The sequence below is a fragment of the Neomonachus schauinslandi genome, chromosome 6 (assembly GCF_002201575.2).
Source record: "Neomonachus schauinslandi chromosome 6, ASM220157v2, whole genome shotgun sequence".
NCBI classification, from domain to species: domain Eukaryota; kingdom Metazoa; phylum Chordata; class Mammalia; order Carnivora; family Phocidae; genus Neomonachus; species Neomonachus schauinslandi.
Window position 1 is genome coordinate 53,762,962 of NC_058408.1, and position 23,398 is coordinate 53,786,359.

Below are 23,398 nucleotides of genomic sequence, written 5' to 3' on the forward strand. Positions count from 1 at the left end.
GTTGGATGCTTAACTGACTGAGCCACCCAGGTGCCCTTAAAATTTATCTTAACTGTATCTTCTCTAATGTTTCCTTTCTGTTAGTATAATCTACCAGTATTAGAGTTGTTGCCTATAGTTATCAAAAAATAATCTATTATCTTAAAACATTTCACTAAGTTCTTAAGGCACTTTTAGAATTTCATTTTTAAAAATACTACCCTAATATTCTGTCCTACTCACTTCCAATTCACTAAGCAGTCATGTTCAGTACAATGGGAAAATAAGATGTACTGTTCAGATTTGTAATATCTAGCCTTAAATTCTTTCTGGAATAAGTATTTTTAAATTTTTAAATACTACCGTTACTTCTAAGAATGTCTTGTTTCTTTATTCCTTACCTAGGATAAACCCCTAAATGGCAACTCTAACATCTTTGAATACAACTCCTCTACCCCACTCCCTTCCATTCTTGAGAAGAATAAGTGTTTAAAAAGTGCTGTGGGGAAAAAAAATTTAAAAAGTAGTGAAGATAACAATAATATTAACTGACACATATATTATTATTATGTGCCAGATATTGTTCTATTCGTTTTTAATATATATATTAACTCATTTGATAAAGGAAATGCTTAATGTAGTATGAGAGAAGGGAATTTTGTTCTGTAGTGTTGCTGTAAGGACTAGGAAAGTACACAAGAGATTTTCTAAATTAAGGAACTCTTACAGCTACATATTCTGAATATTTATTATCAAGTTTGAAAAAGGTAGCTATTCACAAAAAGACACAATTATGAATGGAATGCTTCAGTAATACTTGATAGAAATGAATAATCTGACATTCGAATCTTTGATAATTATAGGGAAGATTACTCAAGTAAGTAGTTACTTAAACAAGTAGAACCTCATTTTTTGTGATGCAGAGATTTCATGGCTGAGATCTAATCAACCTCACTGGGTTTAGAAACAGAATAAATACTCCTTATATCAAAAGATCCTTACATTAAAATAAAATAAAAATGCAAAATAGAGGCATCATAAGTCTGCTATACAGTCTAAACTTCAAATCTGAGTTTCAAGCTGCCTTATCTTCTTAAGACATTTTTCTATCATTACCTAATTAGATTCTCTTTTTTTCTTTGTAATAACTTACTCAAGCTTTGAGATTGGAGTGATCTCTGAGGTAGATGAGCTGGAAATATTTTCAATGTTTTCACTGCCCACAACTCCACTGGAAGAATCTTCATGTAGATCAATTGTAGGGAGTGTCTCAATTACAGATGGACTTAACTTTTTTGACTCCATATTCTGTTTAAAAAAAAAAAAAAAGTCAGTTATATTAAATGTTGAGATTAATAAATTATCTCTTTAGCTATACAGGATTTTATAAAAGTATGTCTCAAAAGTGACAGTATCAAGAATGTACTTTTATAAAAATCCTATCTTCCAACAATACCTCCCAATGAATATATTTCATATTAAAATACAAGCTCTAGACATTTTTCATGGCATTTCACAAACTAGAACAAAGGAGCTTGCCTTTCTTCTTTCCTATTTTCTATCAGGACCTACATATATTTCCCTCTTACTTTAATTAATGCTAGTAGCAACACAGAAATCATATTTAAATATACAAAACAACACATACTTCTTGCCGCAGAGCAGTTTAGAAGATAATGTATATCAATAAACAACAACACAGGGCATGTACAAGTAACATTACAATGCAATAAATGATTCTCACTGATCCTTCAGTCCTTGGATGCTCTGGGCCATTCACTCCTCCAAAACACAATCTGAAATCTACATAATACCACTCATATTTGAAACCTCTATCAGCACATTCTCCCCCACTACCAACCTTAAATAGAATTAGCCATTTCTTTTCCTCTATGCCTCTACTGTTCTCTGTATAGACTTAATAGAGCATCTGTAAAACGTCAATTGCCTTATTTAGGTCTCCTTCTCTTGTTCAAGTATACTATAAATGTCTTGAGTAAGAACTATGTTCTCTTGATTTTCATGTTCCCTGGCACATAGTAGACATTTAATGCTTATTAAGTGAGTATCAAGTGAGGTACTCATGCTCAGTTCAAGGAAAAGAGAAACTACAAACTATTATGGACTAGAAAAACTAGGACTTTGAAGAAAAAAAGGACCCAGTATGAGAACAGAAAGAAAACATAAGATATAGAGTCAGTGGAATATAAAATATGATCATTTGGGGAATTATTTACACTGAAATGAAAAATACACAAAGGAATACAAATAGTTCGCATTTTATGGTGGAGGCCTTGAGAAAAGGAGTTTATATTATTATCAAATATTATCATTTTAATATGTATTCAGTATTAAAAAAAGAGATAGTTTACTTTTTTTTTTTTTTTTACTAAGTCTCCAAAATCCAATATGTATTTAATACTTACAGCGAGTCTCAATTTGGACTAACTGCATTTCCAGTGCTCAATAGCCAAATGTAGCTAGTGGCTACTATACTGAACAGCAAAGATCTATAAGACACAGTAAGCACTTCAAAGTACTTGAGCAAGAGTATACCATGATAAAAATTCTAGAAAATGAACAATGGCAGGACTGTTCGGGATAGTCATATAACTAGAAGGGCTACAGAGAACACTTTCTTACTCTTACGTAGAAACATTTGACAAACATCTTCTAGGATCCAATAAAATGAAACTCACTATTTGTACTTAGATAGCCCAATTAAGTCATAAAATAGCTCTAACTGTATTTAAAAAAAGAATTCTCCCTCATTTTGAGCTGGTTTGTTTTTGTTAATATTTGATACTTAGTTTTTCCTTAGTTCTTCTTCCTCCAGACCAAATATCCCTAGTTCCTTCAGCTATTCCTGATATTAAATGGGTTCCAGATGCTTCAGCATTCTGGTCAGTTTATAGTTTTTAACATCTTTCATAAAATCTGATGTACAAAATGGAAAATAATATTCAGAAAGTAATATAAGAAACATATAAAACATACTTTAACCTATTATTAATTCATACTCCACACTGAGTGACAAAAGTTTGGTATCAAAATACTTTGTTTTACATACAAATACTTTCTTTTGTTGTAAGTTAGAAAAAATTTCCCGACATCTAAAAATCTGGAGACAAAGATCCATTATAGTGAGCCAAAATGGAATCTACGAAGACATGAGAACTTACACCCAAACTTTTACTACAAAGAAATAGTCACATTTATTATTAAATCTGTAATTTTACATTTTCTCAAAAGCAGTACTCTTAGCAGGTGAATAGTATTAAAGCCAATTGCACAACAGTTCAAAAAGAAAAAGTAACAATACACAATATGGTGACCAAACAGAAGTTTTCTGTCTTATGAAGCAGTTTTAAAAGACGTTATCATTAAAGATCAAAGCAACATAGCTTACCTGTACATCCACAATGTAGTCATCTTTTAATTTATGTTCTTCTGGAGGAATAGGTAAGTTTGAACCCACTTTTTCCGATAATTCGGCATTGATAGGTCCCTCTCTTTTATCCTATATTGCAACAAAGAAAAAAGGGTAACTGATAAAACTGTTTCACAGACCAGTCCTAAACAATATTATATACTTTATAACACATTTGACTCTTACTTTTGTGTACATGCTTATTGTCCATCTTCCTGCATTCCCTTCCTTGCCACCACTTAAAATGTATACTAAATGAGTTGAAGACCCTCATTTGATTTTTTAATAAGCACTTTAGTCCTACCACGCAGCACTATGTATTAGGCACACAGTAAGACTTCAGGAAATATCTAATAAATGAATGTACATACAGCTCTTTGTATCATCTCTCTTTTGACACTGACTTACAAGTTAAGATTTCAGACACCTTCAAGTTTAAATGTATCTTCTAGCATGTAAATTTCATAAAAGCAAAGTTCATATTCTTTGTTTATGTAAGTCTTTATAACGTATACCAGATACTTAAATATTTGCTGAAAGAATATGTTTTCCCCCCGAATACTTTGCTTATATTCATTCTCACATTTAGTCTTCAAATTTTTCAGCAGAGATTAGATCAAAGTTTTACAGACCGTGGGTAAAAGTATAAAGTTGTATTCTTTTTAAAGAGATATTCAGCAACAGTCTTCAAAATTGCTCCATTCCAGAAATAAATCCAACATAACTCCAAAATTTGAATAAGTATCATGCCAACCCCTCCAAGTATGTAATTATAAACTTATGTTCACACACATGCACACACACAAGCCCACATGCACACACACAAGCCCACGTGCACAAACACAGCTGAGAAACAATGCTAAAGTCTGTCAATAAAGAAATACATCATAATTTACACAATGAAATAAAAATGTAACCATCACAAGAATACAACAACATGAAAAGGTATCTATGAGATATTATTGGGGCAAAGGGGGAAGTCATTTGTAGAATATTTATAATATGACATTTTATGGAAAATAAAATACTAATTTGTGTGCCATATATAGATAACCAAAAAAAAAAGTCTCAATGTTTTCACAAGAAACAGTAAATTGTGGTTCCTCTGGGGAGGGGAACAGGATATAAATATGAATATTTTATAGTTAGTATAAATTACTTCTATACAGTTGATCCTTCAACAATGCAGGGGTTAGGGGTACCAAGCCTTAGCACAGTCAAAAATCTCCATATAACTTCTGACTCCCCAAAAACTACTAATAGCCTATTGTTGACCGGAAGCTGTACCAATAATAAGCAGTCAATTAACACATATTTTGTATGTTATATGTATTATTATACTGTATTCTTACATTAAAGTAAGTTAGAAAAAACAAAGTGTTAAGAAAATTGTAAGAGAAAATACATTTACAGTATTGTACCATAAAAAAATCTGCATATTAATGCACCCACACAGTTCAAACCCATGTCATTCAAGGATCAACTGTAATACATATATTGATGGGGGGGGGAGCCAAATCTAGTCAATACTCACCTTCTATTATTGAGTGACTGATTGATTTTACTTTCTTTTTTTTTTTTTTTTTTACGTAGGCTCCATGCCCAATGTGGGGCTTGAACTCATGATCCTGAGATCAAGAGTCGCATGCTCTACTGATTGAGTCAGCCAGGCACCCCACCTTTTATAATTTAAAATGATAAAATAATAAATGATTTAAAGACCATCTGGTCTGGTTTTTTGGACTCTGTCTATTCACTCCACCCAATTATATAAAAAAACTACATAGCCACTGACTGCAGGGTCTCCCTATAATCCTCAGTTCTAAGTGTTTACTTATAAGGGTTTCTTTTGAAACCTTTGAACTATTTAGAATATTAAAAAGTGAACCACTGGTTTTCAGTTCTCCGAATAGCTACTATTCTTTTCCCTACTCTAGGACTAAGGATGTTACAACATTCCAAGAATAAACATATAAATATCTCAAGGATAGCTTACTTTCAGAATGACCTGAGTAATTCTTCCGATTACAGCAAGGAGAATTACAAATCACCAAAAACTTTGTCATAGTATTTTTGAAATTACTTTTATTCCAAACGTTTTGAGGAAGTCTTAAAAAGCTGACACACAAATTACATTGTCAACTTTATTTAAGGTACCTTTTTCTGGAATTGTACATCTTCATTTTCTAGTGCACAATTGTCATCTTGAGAGTAATATGATGAAGCTGAAGAACTCTCTTTACAACATACACGCCAACTGGGAAGCCTGTAAAACATTCACCATCACCAAAAGAAAGAAAGAAGGAAAAGTTGTTAAGCCAACATATTCCCTACTATGGGCTAGAATTTTAGGCAATGAATAAATAGATGGCTCCTATCCTAATGCCCTCAAGAACTTAACAATTTAATGAAGACAAATGTACGTAAGACAAGTATTTTTATTTAATGCCCTAAAAACCCCCCATAAACTGTGTTATCAGCATTCCAAGTAAGGCATTATGAATTTCATGAAGGTAAAACAATAAAGATTTCACAAAAGGAGTATCTGATAATTATCACAGAAGGAAAAGTTTTCAAGGAGTTAACCTCCTCAGAAAGTACCAGATGCCAATAATATTCTAAATTTTACTAAATATTTAAGAACAGAGAATTCTAAAGCTGCCTAAACTATTTCAAAGCATAGAAGCTAAGTTTGCAAATAATTTTGATATAGGAAACAAAGCCATGATAGCCAAAATTAAGAGAAATAGCACACACAAATGAATACTACAGGTTAATACAACCTTTGAAATCAGACACAAAAATTCTAAATAAAACAATAAAAAAGAAAGTCTCTAGGAACACACCAAAGAAATAATATACCACTGTTACGATCAAGTAAAGTTTAGTTCCGATATTCAAAAGTGGTTCAATATAATAAAATCTATTTATTTAGTCTACCATGCAAAAATATGAAGGAAAAATATCTTATGATTATTCCACAGTCATTGAAAAACATCTGATAAACTTACACATCCATCAAGATTTTCTTAAAATAGAGAATAAGCAGATGTTTACCATGGAAACATATATGCACAATACACAAGCCTAAAAGTCAGTACCAAACTTAGTGACATAATCTAAAAATAACCCTATTTAGATCTGAAACAAGACAAGAATGTCCATTACTGTTAGTATTATGTAATATGATAAAAGGTATAAAAATGGAAAAGGGAACAGAAAATGATCATTAATTGCAGATAATGACTTTATATAGGTGGAAAATTAAAAAGAACCACCTATTAAAAGAAGTCTTGGATATAAAAATTATATTCCTAGGTATAAAATTAGATTCAAATCAACTCTACTCAAACCATCACCACCTGTTACAAGATGAAACAGAAGAAAAGTCCCCATTTGCAAAAGAACAATAAAAACTAAAATACAAACTTAGCAAGAAATGTTCTATTTGGTTGAACTGTTCGAAATCGCCAATATTTGACAATTCTTTAACATGGAAAAGTCAAACTATACAATTTGAGCTAATATATACAGAAGATTTGAAGACATAAAGAAGATTTTTAAGTAGGTAGGCTGACTCTAAAATTTATATAAACAGTAAGAATAATCAAGAAGATTTTAGTATGAGGGAACTACATGTCTATGAAACCACAGTAATCACAACAATATAGTACTGAGATGAGAGAGGGAAAGGGAATCCCCTTGGTGACTGGAAACAGAAATCCTAAGATGACAGCTATACAGAGAGAACAGGGAGCAACCAAGTCTAAATTGGAGGTTATCAGAAACTCTAGAAGAACCTTCTTTCAGAGGATGAAATTGACAGCACATCAGATAGGTCTTTGAAAATGTTAAGTACAAATCTATGTAACTGCCAGATAGTTCGTAATTAAATAAAAAAATAAGCAAACTTAGTAAGTCAAATATTAGTTCCAGGAGAAAAGAAAAGAAGTACAGAAAAGGAAAAGTAATCATGTTTTACTACATGGCTCAGCTGTGAATAGCATATATATGTCAATAATTATATAAATAATGAATATTGATCTAACCCAAATTATGACAGAATTGTATTACCAGCATATAGTAAAAAGAATCTGATCATCTGCACTGGAATACCTAAAACTGACATTAAAGCAATTATTTTAGAGACAAAGAATATAAAATTAATCAGCCAAGAGATGAAAGTGGTTTCTTTCAAACCAAAATAAATAAATAAATAAATCTTTTAGAGCTATCTGACTTTCATATGGATATACTATTTTGATAAAATTAAAACTAAAAAAATAAAGGGGGAGAAGAGCAAGGTACATAATAATATATACATACTTAGTAGGCTACCATGTATACATGTGTACTAAAGGTATTTGTGTGTGCATACATTTCTTTGAAAGATTTTTTTTTTTAAAAAGCACTACCTTGGTTGCATCCAAGGAGGAAAACTGGGTGGCAGAATCACAAGAAAAATACAAGAGCATTTTTTACTAAATACTCTATGTCTTCTGATTTTTGAACCACAAGAATATATTACTTTTCAAAACCTCATACTGATGCATCATTATTTATTATGTACTTCTTTACTGACAGACTTTTACATTGTTTCTCGGGGGGGGGGGGGATGTGTGTGTGGGGGGGGTAGGTAGGTAGGTAGGTAGGTAGGTATGTATTTGGGACAACCAAAGTTTCAAATATCCAAAACTGGATGTTAGCTTTTTGGTAGTGATACCCCCTTAATTTCTTATCCTTTTCTATAGTGTCTAAATTTCTACCACAAGCATATACTAGTTTTATCATCAGGAACTATGTGTGTGTGTGTATATATAATTCCTAATATCCACAGTTATTGTGAAGACCAACAGATCCTTGTTTTTAATATCATAAATCAAATCCTATTACTCCAAGTTCTGAGTTTTTTGGAAATGAGATTAGCATTAGCATCAGTAGACTCAGTAGACCGCCCTCCCCAATGTGGGTAGGTTATGTGAGATTTAGCATTCAGGGCGGCTGGGTGAAAGGTATATAGTTAACTCTTCGTACTACCTTTGCATATTGTCTATAAATCTAAAATCAATCCAAAATACAAGTTTCTTTTTTTTTTTTTTTTAAGATTTTATTTGACAGAGAGAGACAGCGAGAGAGGGAACACAAGCAGGGGGAGTGGGAGAGGGAGAAGCAGGCTTCCCACAGAGCAGGGAGCCCGATGCGGGGCTCGATCCCAGGACTCTGGAATCATGACCTGAGCCGAAGGCAGACGCTCAACGACTGAGCCACCCAGGCGCCCCACAAGTTTCTTTTAAAAATAAGCACAATCCATGGAAGAAAAAATTGAGAAACCGAACTTCAAAATTAAAAACTTCTGTTCCACAAAATACACTTATTAAAATGAGAAGGAAAGTTACAGACTGGGAGGAAATATTTGCAAAGCATATATGTGGTAAAGGATTTGTATCCAGTGTAAAGAACTCTCAAAACTCAAGTAAGAAAGAACCCAATTTTGGGGTTGCCTGGGTGGCTCAGTCAGTTAAGCATCTGCCTCAGCTCAGGTGATGATCCAGGGGTCCTGGGGGCAAGTTCCGCATCGGGCTCTTTGCTCAGTGGGGAGCCTGCTTCCCCCTCTGCCTGCAGCTCCCTTGCTTGTGTTTGTGTGAACACACATGCTCTCTCGTGCTCTCTCTCTCTAGCAAATAAATAAAATCTTTAAAAAAAAAAAATAAGAAACAACCTAATTTTTTAAAAACAGGCAAAAGATTTTCACCATCATATCACCAAAGAAGACACAGGGATGGCAAATAAAAGTGAAAGATGCTCAACATCCTTAGTCATAGAGAAATGCAAATCAAAACCATAATGAGATACCCCTACATACCTATTAAAATGGCTAAAATTTAAAAGACTGGCCATACTAAGTGTTGCAAAGAATATGGAAGGACTGAAACTTTCATATAGTGTTCATGGGAATATAAATCGTACAATCACTTTGGAAAACAATTTGGCATTGCTTTAAAAGTGAAACACACTTATATATGATCCGGCCATTCCACCCTTAAGTATTCACTCAAGAGAAAGGAAAACACAAAAGGTCACAAGAGCTCTATTTATAGTAGTCAAAAACTGGAAAAAACTCTCAAATGTCCATGAACAGGTACATAGATAAACAATTCGTACTACAGACATGCAATGTAATACTATTCAGCAATAAAAAGGAATGAATTTGAAACACACAACACCCTCAAAATAATTCTTCTGTGAAAGAAGCCAGATAAAAAAAAAAATAGTATATAGTGTATGATTCCGCTTACATAATACAAAAAATGCAAACTAAACTATAGCTACAGAATGCAAATCAGTGGTTGCCTGGAGGAGGAAGCCAGGAGGAAAGGATTATAAAAGGGCATGAGAAAATTCCTGAGCGTAAAGGGGATATGTTCACTAATTGCTTGGATAGTTTCATGGATGTATACATATGCCAAGATGTATCAAACTGTACAATTTATGTAGTTTTTTGTAGGCCAATTATGCCCCTGATAAAGCTGTTTTAAGAAGTGGAGCAGAGAGAAATGAAATAAGATTGACAAAAGGCTAATCATTATTGAAGCTAGGCAACAGGTACATGCCTGTTACACTCTTCCTTCTATACTTTTTTTGGCATGTCTTTAAATTCCCATAAGAAAAAGTTTTAGAATTCCATCCATTTTTAAATAGAAAATAATAATTCAGTGTTGTATTTACTTTCTACATATATTATTGTAATACCTGTCTGGGTACAGTTGCCAGAATAGAATTCTTTAAAATGGACAAAAAGCATATGGATAAATTATAAACTGTATGAGCTTAAAAGCAATAGAAATATTAGCAATTGTTGAGCACTCCATTTTAATTTCGTATTTATATCATTAATGTTTCTTTTTTTTGTTCACTCTCCAAAAAATAGGCTTACCATGTATTAATAGAATAAATATATATTCATCTATTTTAATGACAAATATTTGTTATTTGCCTATTATTTCCACAAAAGCTCTTTTAGATACGGTCTTAATGGTTACTAGATTTAAAAAAAAAAAGTACCACAATGTGGAAGGAATGAATGTTCGTATCCAGATGACACTAATAGTTTTTTCTTGAAAGGTTTTCAATTTGAATGTATAGTGACTTAAGTTTTTCTTGCAGTGGGAACCTACAGTCTAATACTGCTAGGCACTATGCTGTTTTAAAGGGTATGTTAAAACTATGTATTTCAAAAAATAGTGGTTAAAATGTAAATGTTAAGTAAAAGATGTATTAATTAGCTCTTACTGAAGAGAACAGGAGAAGGACTCAGGAAATTTTTTCTAGAGGATATAGCAACTGAATTAAGCCTTAAAGTGACAAAAAAAATATTTCATTGAGAGAAAGTATTCTTTAATGTATAAGTGATTGAGGAAACACCATTTTTTAATACCAATGGCTTAGAATGAGAGTGTTTTACAACTGCTAGCTCAAAAATACAGACCTAGCTACCTTAAACAATTACTTTTTATAATCTTATCAAAGAAGTTTAGCAAAATAATGCAATAATAAATTCCATTAATGTGCAATAAAGAATATGTTAATATGCAAATGAGCCAAGCCTAATAATTGCAGGGAGAGGGCAAAACTAAACTGGAGTCTGTCAAACTTTCAAATGAATTAATATTTCCCTCTGAGTTATACTGAAGAAACTATATAAGCACTTAAGACTACCAATACTTACCAGATATTATGTTAGATACAGAGGCTTGTTAGGAAATGTTAGGCATAATTTTCAATTCATTAAAAATTTGAGTAAAGATACATTGAGAAAACATGAAAAAAAATAAGTAGCAATTCTAATTAAAACAATTAAATTGGTAAGCATTATGTCACTAAGAGATTTAATTATCTTAGTAAAAAGATACGATTATAAATATATATGCACCCAACAGTATCACTTCAAAATATATAAAACAACCAAAGCTACATGTGAAAACAGAATAATCAAAAATTATGGTAGCTTATTTTTTTTTTTAAGAGAAAGCGTGGGGGTTGGGAGAAATGGGGCAGAGGGAGAGGGAGAATCTTAAGCAGGCTCCATGTACAACATGGAGCCTGACGCAGGGCTCAGTCTCAACCCTGAGATCATGACCTGAGCAGAAATCAAGAGTTAGACCAACTGAGCCACCCAGGTGCCTTGGTAGCCTATTTTAAATTATCTCTTACAAAATAAGAGATGGACAAAAACTAAGGAAACATAGGATTTATATTATATATAAGAAACAAGCTTGATCAAAAATATAGAACTTTATAACAAATCAAATTAAACATTCTTTTCAAGCACACATGGAATATTTCCCAAATACTGATCATATACTAAAACTTCAAAAGAAGACTCAAATTCCAAAGACTGAAGATCTAATAAACTATACTCTCCAACCACATGGCAACAATATTTGAAGTAACAAAAAGCCAACATTCTAAGTCTAGAAACACAAATGATGCAGCAGAATAATCCTTCTGTTAAAGAGGAAATAATAAGGAACATTATGAAATATTATAGTGGAGGACTACTGGTCAAAATTGGTGGGATGCAGGTAAGACAATAGCAGGAAAACTATGCTTCTAAACACATTGGAAGACAAACCCTGAAAAAAAAGAGCTAATCTTTCAACTCAAAGAGATAAGAGTGTAAATAAGATAAAATAAAATAAAATAAAAAGGAAGGCTATAAGGACAGAAAACACTGAAATAAAGAAAAAGGCAAAGATTCAGAAAACCAAAACTTGGTTCTTTGAAGAAAATGTTAAAAAGATAAATCTCTGACAAAACTGATCAAGAAGAGTTGGTGATGTGAATTAACAAAATATGCTACAAAAACATGAAATAACCACAGATAAAACAGATTTTTAAAATTATAAAATATTACAAATTATACAAATACCAATATATTTGAAAAGTTAGAAGAAATGGATTTGTCTAGAAAAATAGCAAAATTGGCACAAAGTACAAAACTAATGAAAATTAAAGAAATTTGAGTGGATTAATCAATACCTCACACAGAGAAGAGAAAAATCCCAAACCAGGTTTTGTTTTTGTTTTTTTCACTTTTTATTTGGGAATAATTTCAAAGTTTCAGAAGAATTGCCAGCATAGTACAAAGAACATACACAAACCATATCAACCTATTAACATTTTGCCTCATTTCTTCCATCACTTGTCATTTGCTCATAGCACACTCTCACATCTTCCTTCTCACACTCTTTCTTTCTCCCTCTCCATTTAATTTATCTCTAACTACCTTACTATGTATTTCCACAGAATAAGGATATTCGCATAACCACAGTGCAATTATCAACTTCAGTTACAATGACATAATACTTTAACCTATCATCCATACTGCAATTTTGTCAATTAACCCAATAATATCCTTATAGCATTCCCCCCCCACTACTCCCAACTACAGAATTGAGTCCAGAATCATGTCCTGCATGTATCATGTGTCTTCAGCCTCCTTTAACCTGAAATAAGTTTTTGGCCTTTACCTTATGTGGCACTGATATTTTTTAAGAACACAGTCCTTTAATTTTTTAAATAATATGGTCCTTATTTGAGGCTTGTCTGATGTTTCTTCATGTCCAGATTCAGGTTATATATTCCTGGATGGGATCCTTCATAAGTGATGGTGTGTTTTTCTCAGGGTATTATAACCAGAAGCATACGATACCCAACTGTTTCAGCACTTGCAATCCCACTTTTAGGTATTTCTCAAGAGAAATGAAAACTATGTCCACAAAAAGGCTTGTATGAAAATGGCCCTAGTACCTTTTATTTCTAATAGCCAAAAACTGGAAGCAGCCCAGATGTCCAACAGCAGAATAAACTATAGTATATTCATAGAATGTACTAACTACTCCCAATAAAAGTAAATGAATTACTGACTAATGAAACAACATGGATAAATCTTAGCAACATTATACTGAGTAGCCAGACACAAGAAAATACTGTATAACTCCATTTAGATGAAGTTCCAGAATTAGCAGAACTAATCCACAGGTGAAAGAAATCAAATCACAGGTTGCTTCAGGGGACTCACTAGAAAAGGACATGAGGAACATTCTGGGGTGATACAAATGTTCTGTATCTTGATGGGGGGGTAGGTTACACAAGTATATGTATTTGTCAAAACTGATCCAACTACATATAGAACTAATATATGTGCATTTCATTGTATGTAAATTATCTCAACTTAAAAATTTAAGAAACAGAAAAGTTTGTATTTTCCTCCCAGCAGTAACCAAAAAGAAAATAAGCTATTGGCAATAAAAAAAATTATAAACAATTTAGAAATTAACCTAAGAAAAATAATACACAACCATTTATAGATAAAAAAATTTTAACTCTGGTCATGATCATACAATAAAGAAATAAATACACAAAAAATCTAATATGTTCATAGATGGAATACTGGTGACAGCAATGTAAAGATAGCAATTCATCACTCAAATATAACTCTTATCAAAATACCTGAAGGATCCATTCATTCTAAATATGATACAGAAATAAAGTGGCCCATGAATAGCTAAATTAACAAAAAAAGCAAAGGCATGTGGTTCACCTTGCCAGATAATTAAATTTATTACAAAACCATTCTAACTAGACTACAGTACTGGGATAGCAAAAGACAAGCAAATGGAACAGAATACACCCAAATGCATTTATTAACATATAGTCTCTCTTTAGAAGCAGCCACACACAAAGTGCTGCTCAATGAATAAATGATATTATGAGGCTTTCCTGAGGGCATCTCCCACATCATTAACTACTTAAAATTCATTTTAATGATGATTCTAATAACCAAAGCAATTAAAATAAAAGTGTTAAATGAAAAAAAGTAGAAAGAATGAGATTAATAGCATTATACAATTTATGTAAAATTTTATAACATATAAGCAAAACATGACTATTTGGGAAGAAAACATCAAATAAATACATGCAAGCTGACTAGAAAGGCTCAAATATACTCTGGGGTAACTGCCTAAAATGGGGAAAAGAATGACACTGAAGATAGAAGATAAAAGAGTAATCATGTAAAATGGAGTGAAAAAGGGGACCCATGCAGAACTCTGATCCTAAGCACCTGATGTCTTGGGGGGAAAAAAAAAGTTATGTTTTTAAACTAATGATGTAATGTACGGGGATTAACATAAGAATAAAAAAAAAGTTATGTTTTTATTTTTTTATTCAGACTTTTAGATCAAAGTCTTAATCTAATTTTTACAAATAAAGAAGCTAAAGCTCAGAAATTAACTTGCCCAAAGTCATTCAATTTGTGACTGCAAGCCTAGATTATCTCTCTCCAAAGCCTATGATCTTTCTGTATTGCTATACTTCATATTTAATATTCTCTGGTCAACCGATCTGTTCACTCAAGAATTGATGGTACTAGTCAAGGCTAGTTATAGCATAACAAAAATATAAGAACTATCACAAAAGAGGAATAACATTTACCTCAGATTTAGATAGTGGCAACAATAGAAATATGAAGTTTTGTAACATAGTGGCTAGGACATGGAACTTCAGAGTCAAGATTCCCAAGTCCTCCATTTATTAGTTGTATGTTCTTGGGTAAATTACAAAACCTGCGAGCCTCAATATCGATACTCTAAAATGGAGTTACTTCGGGGCATGTGGGTGGCTTGGTCAATTAAGCTTCTGACCCTTGATTTTGGCTCAGGTCATGATCTAAAATAGAGCCTAGCATCCAGCTTTGCACTGAGGGTGGAGCCTGCCTGAGATTCTCTCTCCCTCTGCCCCTCCCCCTGGCTCGTGCACCCATGCACACTCGCTCGCTTGCTTGCTCTCTCTCTAATAAATAAAATGGAGTTATTATGAGGAAAATAAAATGATGCATGCACTGTGCTTAGTCTGACATAAAATATGCACTCAAATGTTAACTACTGTTATCAGCTATTGTCCTTTCTACCTTCTTTTACTTATCAAATTCCAGATTAGCATATACTTATAGTCTCAATTTCTTCACCTTCTACTTAGCCCTCAGCCTGCTGAATTCTAATTTCTGCCCTCATTAAACTACTGAAATCAGTTATGGTAGTAGCAGGATTTACCTTTTTTGATTTCTCTGCTGTGTGTGGCACCTCTGACTACTGCTTCCACTTGAAACCCTCTTCTCCTTTGGTTTGTCAAATTATACAATTCTGTTTCCCATCTCTCTCAGAGTCTTCTGAGTCTCCTTTGATATGCAGCTGCGGACTGCAGCAGATTAAATTCCAGTGCTTCCAGGGTTCTGTTCTCAGTCTTCCTTGTATACCTCATTTAAAAGTTCAATCTCCCCCACTTCACGTTCCAAGATATCTCCAAAACAACTAAATCCAAACTTGAACACAAAAATCTTCCTTTTTCAAATCTCCTCTTCCTATACCCTTGATCTCATCATGTGATACTCCTATCCACCCAGTCCTCAAGTTAGAAACCTGAAAAACATCTATACTACTCCTTTTCTTTCATCCTCCCTCCACTATTTACAGTTCATTTTACCTCAAATTTCTGTAACCCATTTCTCCATCCTGTTACGATTGCCTTAGCTCAAGCCCTCATCTCTTACTTACAGCAACCTCCTAACAGAGTTCCCTAATTCCTATCTTACCACCTCTGCAAATCAACCCTTCACACTGCCAAGAACCTAACTCTAATTGTCAAAATTACTGTTCTCCTTCTTAGAACCTTTTATCAACTCTCCATGACAAAATTCAAGCTTCCTTGCATATTTTAAAATATCTAAAATTTTCTTCTATTGGCTAAGTCCTCAGTTTCATATTTTCTGCCACTCCCTGCCTCCCACTTCATGCTTCAGTAATACAGAACTACTTGTAGTTGTTCCCTGAACACATACTATGCTGTCTCATGCTTCCAAGCCTCTGGCTCATGCTTCTCTGTCTTCCAAGACTATTCTGCCCCTGCTCCCACTCCTCACCATCCAAAACCTGACTAAATTCTTACTCTTTTTTCTGGGGGCAGGAACATGTTAGGGACTAGGACACATTCCTGATTTCCACAATCTGGGGTTTGGCCACAACCCTTTGGCATATCTGAGCACTTACTACAACGCTGAACTGAAATTAATTGTTTGTATTTCTGTTCCTCACATAACGCTGAGCATCTCTATGGCAAAGAACTTACTGCCCTGTTCTCAGCATGGTGATCTACTGAACTCTTCCTTTGACTATGGATTGGAACAGCTTGGATAAGAACTTAGAAAAGGGAGAGAGCCCAGTAATCACGGAATTTATGGTAAAAGAAAGAACAGAACTGGGCAATGAAGAATTGCTTCTTAACCACAAGTACAAATCTAATCCGTAGTATGGAAAATAGTGTCAGCCATTCAATTACAGCAGTGTGGTCAAAGTAATGCCCTGCCTACATCCCCCTTCACAAACAAACAAAAAAGGCAATCCAGGAAAGATATCTATGAAACATAAAGGTGGGAAAGGTAAGAGTGAAAATTTCAGGTAAGAGTGAAAATTATGGGGCGCCTGGGTGGCTCAGTTGGTTGGGCGACTGCCTTCGGCTCAGGTCGTGATCCTGGAGTCCCGGGATCGGGTCCCGCATCGGGCTCCCTGCTCGGCAGGGAGTCTGCTTCTCCCTCTGACCCTCCTCCCTCTCATGCTCTCTGTCTCTCATTCTCTCTGCCTCAAATAAATAAATAAAATCTTTAAAAAAACAAACAAACAAACAAAAAAAAGAGTGAAAATTATGGTCTTTTGAACATTGTCCAGAAATTTGAAAAAATTACAAGAAATTCTATGAAGTACGGGGAGATTTGTAGGAAATGGGTATAATAGAAGCCACTTCGATCAAAATCCAAGAGACCAAAAGATCACTGGGCCTCCAGTGCTTTCGCTTCATAAGCCCTCTACTTTCTTTAATCACGATGTATTAAAAGACATATTCTTCTTTATCTATTAGCAGCTAGGGGGCTCCTTTAAGGTTGCTTGTCTCTGGGAGGTCTACCTGCTGATCGATCACAAGAGGTCACACTGTGCTCGTTTCCCTCCCCAGTTTTTATTCTTTTCCGCTGCCACAGCAGTGTCCAGTCAAATCACATGAACTGCAGAGCTTAGCTGAAGAAAACTCTGAATTCTACTGTTTGCTTCTAATCAAACCTTTGAATTTCGAAAGTTCTGATCTTTAATTTTCACTCTGATGTAGGACTGGTCTTGTATTCTCTTAGCTTAACTATTCCATGTATCAAAATCTTTAGAGGATTGTTTCACTAAATTTACCTATAATTTCAAGGATCCAGCATGGGGTAGCACTTATTAAACAATATGGTATGTTCTGTTTTTACATATACCATTAGAAATTCAGCCAATACAATTGTTCTCAAAGTTGCTGAAGATAAACATATACTAAACTTACTTGATAATGACATATTTTAAGAAACTGCATCAGGTGTATTTAGCCTATAAAACCTAAGTCACAATACCTCGCGACCTTAATTTTCAACTCAAAACTACAAAGATGGTCCCCAAATAAATTACAAACAGGCTAACAGGTTATTCATGCTATAACAGAAAGCCTATCTAAAAAGAGTGAAAAATAAAGCTAGAAAAGTAGGTTTGGGCCAGACTTCAGGCCTTTAAGGTGAGCGTTTACATTTTTACTCTTCAGGATGACAGGAGTCTTTGAAAGATGTTTTAGCAAGAGACTGACATAATCAAAATTGTGCGTTAGTAAGATAAATCATGGCACTGTATAGAATGGGTTGAAGCATATAAGGGTGAGATTACTCTAGCCTCTCCTATCTCTCTGTCTGCCAATCAAATGTGTGAGAACTCACGCCTACCAGCTCTTCAAGTATCTTCTATTTCCACTCCCATAAGCTTTTACCAATTACTTCCCTCTTTTGAAAACAAGGCCCTTTTCTCAGCCTTATCTGAGACATTTTATATTGCTGCCATTCAAATGACCTCCTTAAACCTCTTCCCATCTTTCATTTCAAACCACTCTCCTTCCCTTCAGAGCTTTACTTTGCTTGGCATCTTTCTTTATTCTAAGTATCTGCAGAAGCTCCAAGTTCAGTCAAACTTCTGTTTCAAAAATGATCCCTTCTATGAGGACAACTCCAGCCCAATTCTTAAATGCACTGAAGTCTGCATTTTAAAAAAAATTTTTAAAGATTTATTTGACAGAGAGAGAGAGAAGAGAGCGAGAGAGAGAATGAGCACAATAGGGGGAGCAGCAGAGTTCCCGCTGAGCAGGGAGCCCAATGCAGGACTGGATCCCAGGAACCTGGGAACATGACCTGAGCCGAAGGCAGACACTTAACCGACTGAGTCACCCAGTCTGATTGAAAATTAAAGATCAGAAGTCTGCATTTTTAAGTGCCTATATAATGTCCTCACTTGGATCATTCCACTTGGATCATTCCACTCATCTCAACAGCTCATCCTATTCAAATCCTCTGCAACTCTTCTATTTCTTTTTGTACATGTCCAATTCTTCTAGTTGCCTCAGTTAAAAACAATTAACTTTTCTTCTCTCTTTGAACTTTATTGCACGGATTTGTAACTTTAGATCCTAGCATTTATTCTCTCAACCAGTATACTCCAAGAAAGCAGCTAACTTTGTTTTATCTACCAGAATCCTATTTAGAACCACACAGAAGCCTCAGTAAATATCTCTCGACATTGACATGGATGACAGAAAGGGAGTTCTGAAGAACAAGAGCTTGTTAGAGGCAAACTAAAACCAAGTTCTCGGGGCACCTGACTGGCTCAGTCATTAAGCGTCTGCCTTCGGCTCGGGTCATGATCCCAGGGTCCTGGAACCAAGCCCCACATTGGGCTCCCAGCTCGGCAGGAAGCCTGCTTCTCCCTCTTCCACTCCCCCTGCTTGTGTTCCCTCTCTTGCTCTCTCTCTCTCTCTCTGTCAAATAAATAAATAAAATCTTTAAAAATAAATAAATAAATAAAACCAAGTTCTCTTCTCAATCCTAGACCAATGTTATTTCTACTATATTGCACCGTCAATGGCCGATCTATGTCCAAACCAGATCATTTACTTCCTCAAAACTCTGCTCAATGCACCCTCTCTTCATTTTTACTACCAAATACTTGTTATGATAAATGTCAATTATTTCAACTGCCTTTTTTTTTTTTTAAGTATTCATCCCTCCAAGTCTCTCTCTTCTGAAATATTTCTAGCACAATGATGTTAAAATAACATTCTTGGAACACTACTTCTCTTGCTCGATCTTTACTGTCTAATTCCTTGGGTTAGCTTGTAAAACCCATTAAAATTCCCAAAATACAGCTTTTAGTTTCTATGCAAGCTTGTCTACTTACTATCACTCTCACCTATATCAAGTACATTATCTCTTTTATTCTCTTTCTCCTTGACAATTAAGTACTATCTACCCAATACAGACAGACACACACACACACACATACACCCCACACTAGGAAAAGACCATTATTCATATTAGCAGCACCAGTACATCTTATTTCAGTTCATGAAACATCTACATTCCAAAGAAGCAAAGTTTATAAGCCACATATTATTTTCTCTTAAACTTAAGTCAGGTCTTTCCTGACAACTCCAGGTCTAATTTTTCTCTTCTTTAAGCACCTGCTGAACAATTCAGCTTTTTGTATTGTTCACAAGTGTTCAAACCAGGTATCTTAGAATGTTAAATGTACAAAAAAAAAAACAAAACTCAGAATTAATCTAATCTAGTAGTAATGACTGGAATGAACAAGAATATCCCAAGCCTACTGAGACAGAATCCCCAAAGTAAGAATGCTAGGCATGTGTATTTTTTTAAAACTTCATGAATAATTCTAATGGTCATTCCTAGTTGAGGCAATCCAGTATGCCCATTTTCAGATAAGAAAACTGACACACAAAGAAAAGGTAAAGAAACTTGCATAAGGCCATCTCTCAGACTACTGGCGGCATAGAGTAGTGATAAAAACACAGGCTCACCAGATGTCCATCGACAGATGAATGGATAAAGAAGATGTACACAATGGAATATTACTCAGCCATGAAAAAGAATGAAACCTTGCCATTTGCAATGACACGGATGGAACTAGAGGGTATTATGCTAAGTGAAGTAATAAGTCAGTCAAAGAAAGACAAATACTGTATAATTTCACTCATATGTGGAATTTAAGAAACAAAACAGATGAACATAGGGGAAGGGAAGGAAAAATAAAATTAAGATAAAAACACAGAGGGAGGCAAACCATAAGAGACTCTTAACTATAGGAAACAAACTGAGGGCTGCTGGAGGGGAGTGGGTGGGGAGATGGGGTAAATGGATGATGGGCATTAAGGAGGGCACTTGATGTAATGAGCACTGGGTGTTATATGCAACTGATGAATCACTAAATTCTACCCCTGAAATTAATAATATCTATATGTTAACTAAATTGAATTTAAATAAAAAATAAGAACAAAACACAGGCTCAGACTCAGCCTACTTAGGCTTTGGCTCATTGCTTACTAGCTGTGAGAACTTGGGCAAGTAGGTTAACTTTTTTGTGCCTCTCTTTTTTCATCTTTAAATGGCGTGGCTCTCAAAAGAGTTGTAAAAAGAATAAAATAAGTCGGTGGACATGAAACACTTAGAATATAAATAAGCATCCAATAAAGGCTCACTATTAATATTGCAAAAAAAGGGTTACAACCAAGCTCTGAGTTAGTTTTATGCCCTTTCCACTACACTAGTATGAATGTGTATTTTGACAACCAGCTTGTATTGGACCGAGCTCAAGTCTCCTGCTTCTTCAGTATTCCCCACCACAACAAATACACTGTTGGTAACTAAATGACATTTTGAATGAATTTTACGGATTCCTGTTTCTGAACCCTGACACCTCTGCCCTCCTAATTATACCAAAGCACCCAGAGGAAATAAAAAGAAATAACAATGCTTACTATGAGCACGGCATTGTTTTAAGCACTTCACATATTTTCTCCTGTTAGATTACAAATACTCTATAACAAGAAATACAAAATTAGCTTAGTACCTACAAGCCACAAAACATTTTCTAACAAATCTAGGTGTTACCTCTATGTAAAATATAAAACAATTTTAACTAGTGATTCCACAAAAATAAAGTCCTAAAATAAAATCAAGCTTTCAAAAAAAATCTGCATTTATGAAATAAGTTTATCCCAAGGGATTAACAGTCTTATACTGCAAATACTTGAAAACAATTTCTCATATCCTTGCAACATGTACAATTTTATTTTTTGAAACTACTTTAAAATATGGCCTTAAAAGCAAACCAACATACAACTGGCACCAAAGTACAATCTGCAACATGTACATATATGTTTCAAATAAAGAGTTCCATTTATGTATAAACTACTAAAGTATTTCATACATATGTTTCTACTTGAAGATGGCTTGAAAGAATAATAAAGCACTTAAATTTTTTATAAATTTTTCTCTTCCCTTTCATTCCAAGCCCTAGAATGTTAGCTATATGTATTGACCTATTTCTCTATTCATGCAGTTGAAAAAAGTGAAAGAATAATTTCGGAGTTCATGAACAATGGAAAAATGAAATAACCGATGTCCAAAGGTATGTTTAGGTGTTAGTATCTTTTGTTTTTTTCATTACCAGCCAACCCAACTCCTGCCTCCATTCTGATATATCCTCAAATGTTTTATAATCTAAAGAGGTTATTATAAAACACATCCAACTCTTTTAAAAACAATTCAAAGGATACTATAAATAAGTAATTTGCCACTTTTTTATTGAACACAAGTGTTGGAGTTTTACACAAAGATGTACCTCCCTGTCATACCTTCTTTCACAGACCTTTTCCTACTTAATAACTCAACACCTCTTTTAAGTACCATACACTTTCTTTGGAATGTATATCCCAGGACAAAGATAAACTTTTCTTCCCAAAGTTTTTCACATCAAGTTCCACAAGAAAGACTTTTTTTAAAAAAATTGAGATACAACTGGCATATTATGTTTGTTTCAGGCGTACAAAATAATAATTCAATATTTGTATATATTGTGGTATGTTCAGTACATCCATCCCCACACAGCTATATTTTTTTTCTTGTAATAATTTTTAAGATCTACTCCTAGCAACTTGAAGATATACAACACAGTATCATTACCTAGAGTCACCATGCTAAAAACTGCATGCCCAGGACAAGAGACGATTAAAAAAAAAAAAAAATCATCAAATGATTTAAAGAAGAGGGATTACTTTATTATTTTATTTTGAATATTATTTTATTCAGAAAAGAGATTTATGGTCTTAAAAAAAAGTTACAGAAACAACAAAGAAAATCATTTCTCCAAACAAAAGACAAAAGACAGAGTTAGGATTTTCAAGGATATTTCCAATTATCTTAAAAATGATATAACTGCTTATATATTTTTCTTGTTTCTTATATTTCTGCTCACTTATGCATATTGACAAATGAGCAAGAAACCAGCAAAATTATCAAAGAAAAAGCGACATAAGGGCTATAGAAATAAAATCACAAGCCAAGAAATATTACCTCTGAGGTCAATGAAAACTAGGTAACATACTCAGAAAAATTACTACTAAGGACAAAAAAGCAAACAAAACAGACCCACCTTGATTTAGATATCTATCAAGTGTCTCCAGTGTGACTGCCACTTTAGGGTTTCCAGCCTCCAAAGTCTGTTCCTTCCAATCCATTCTATCCTCATAGTGATCTAATTAAAAGATCAATCTGACCTCATGCTCTTACTTAAACTACTGCCCTGGCTCATACTCTCAGCCAGGCTAAAAAATCAGAGTTCATTTGCATAATTATCAAGTCCCTTCAAAACCTGGCTCTAGCCTCCCTTCCCATCTCTCCCCACATATACTCTAGGAATCTTGCCTCTACCTGAAACAAAATTCTTCCATTTTGAACTATCCATCCTGCAAACCATTTATACAGATGAGTACTGAGACTCATAGAAATAACTCGTC

At 34.0% G+C, this 23,398-nt stretch overlaps 1 protein-coding gene across 3 annotated transcripts in view; it reads right to left on the minus strand.

Moving 5' to 3' along the window:
• The window catches only part of SUCO (SUN domain containing ossification factor), an 85,088-nt gene that overhangs the window by 56,615 nt on the left and 5,075 nt on the right, over positions 1 to 23,398 (minus strand). For all 3 annotated transcript variants that reach the window (XM_044915953.1, XM_021682870.2, XM_044915954.1), the window contains exons 2-4: positions 5,567 to 5,675; positions 3,389 to 3,499; positions 1,133 to 1,287 (exon numbers count right to left, since the gene is read on the minus strand). In XM_044915953.1, coding sequence (XP_044771888.1) covers positions 1,133 to 1,287; positions 3,389 to 3,499; positions 5,567 to 5,675 — 375 coding nt within the window. The remainder of the gene's footprint in view (positions 1 to 1,132; positions 1,288 to 3,388; positions 3,500 to 5,566; positions 5,676 to 23,398) is intronic.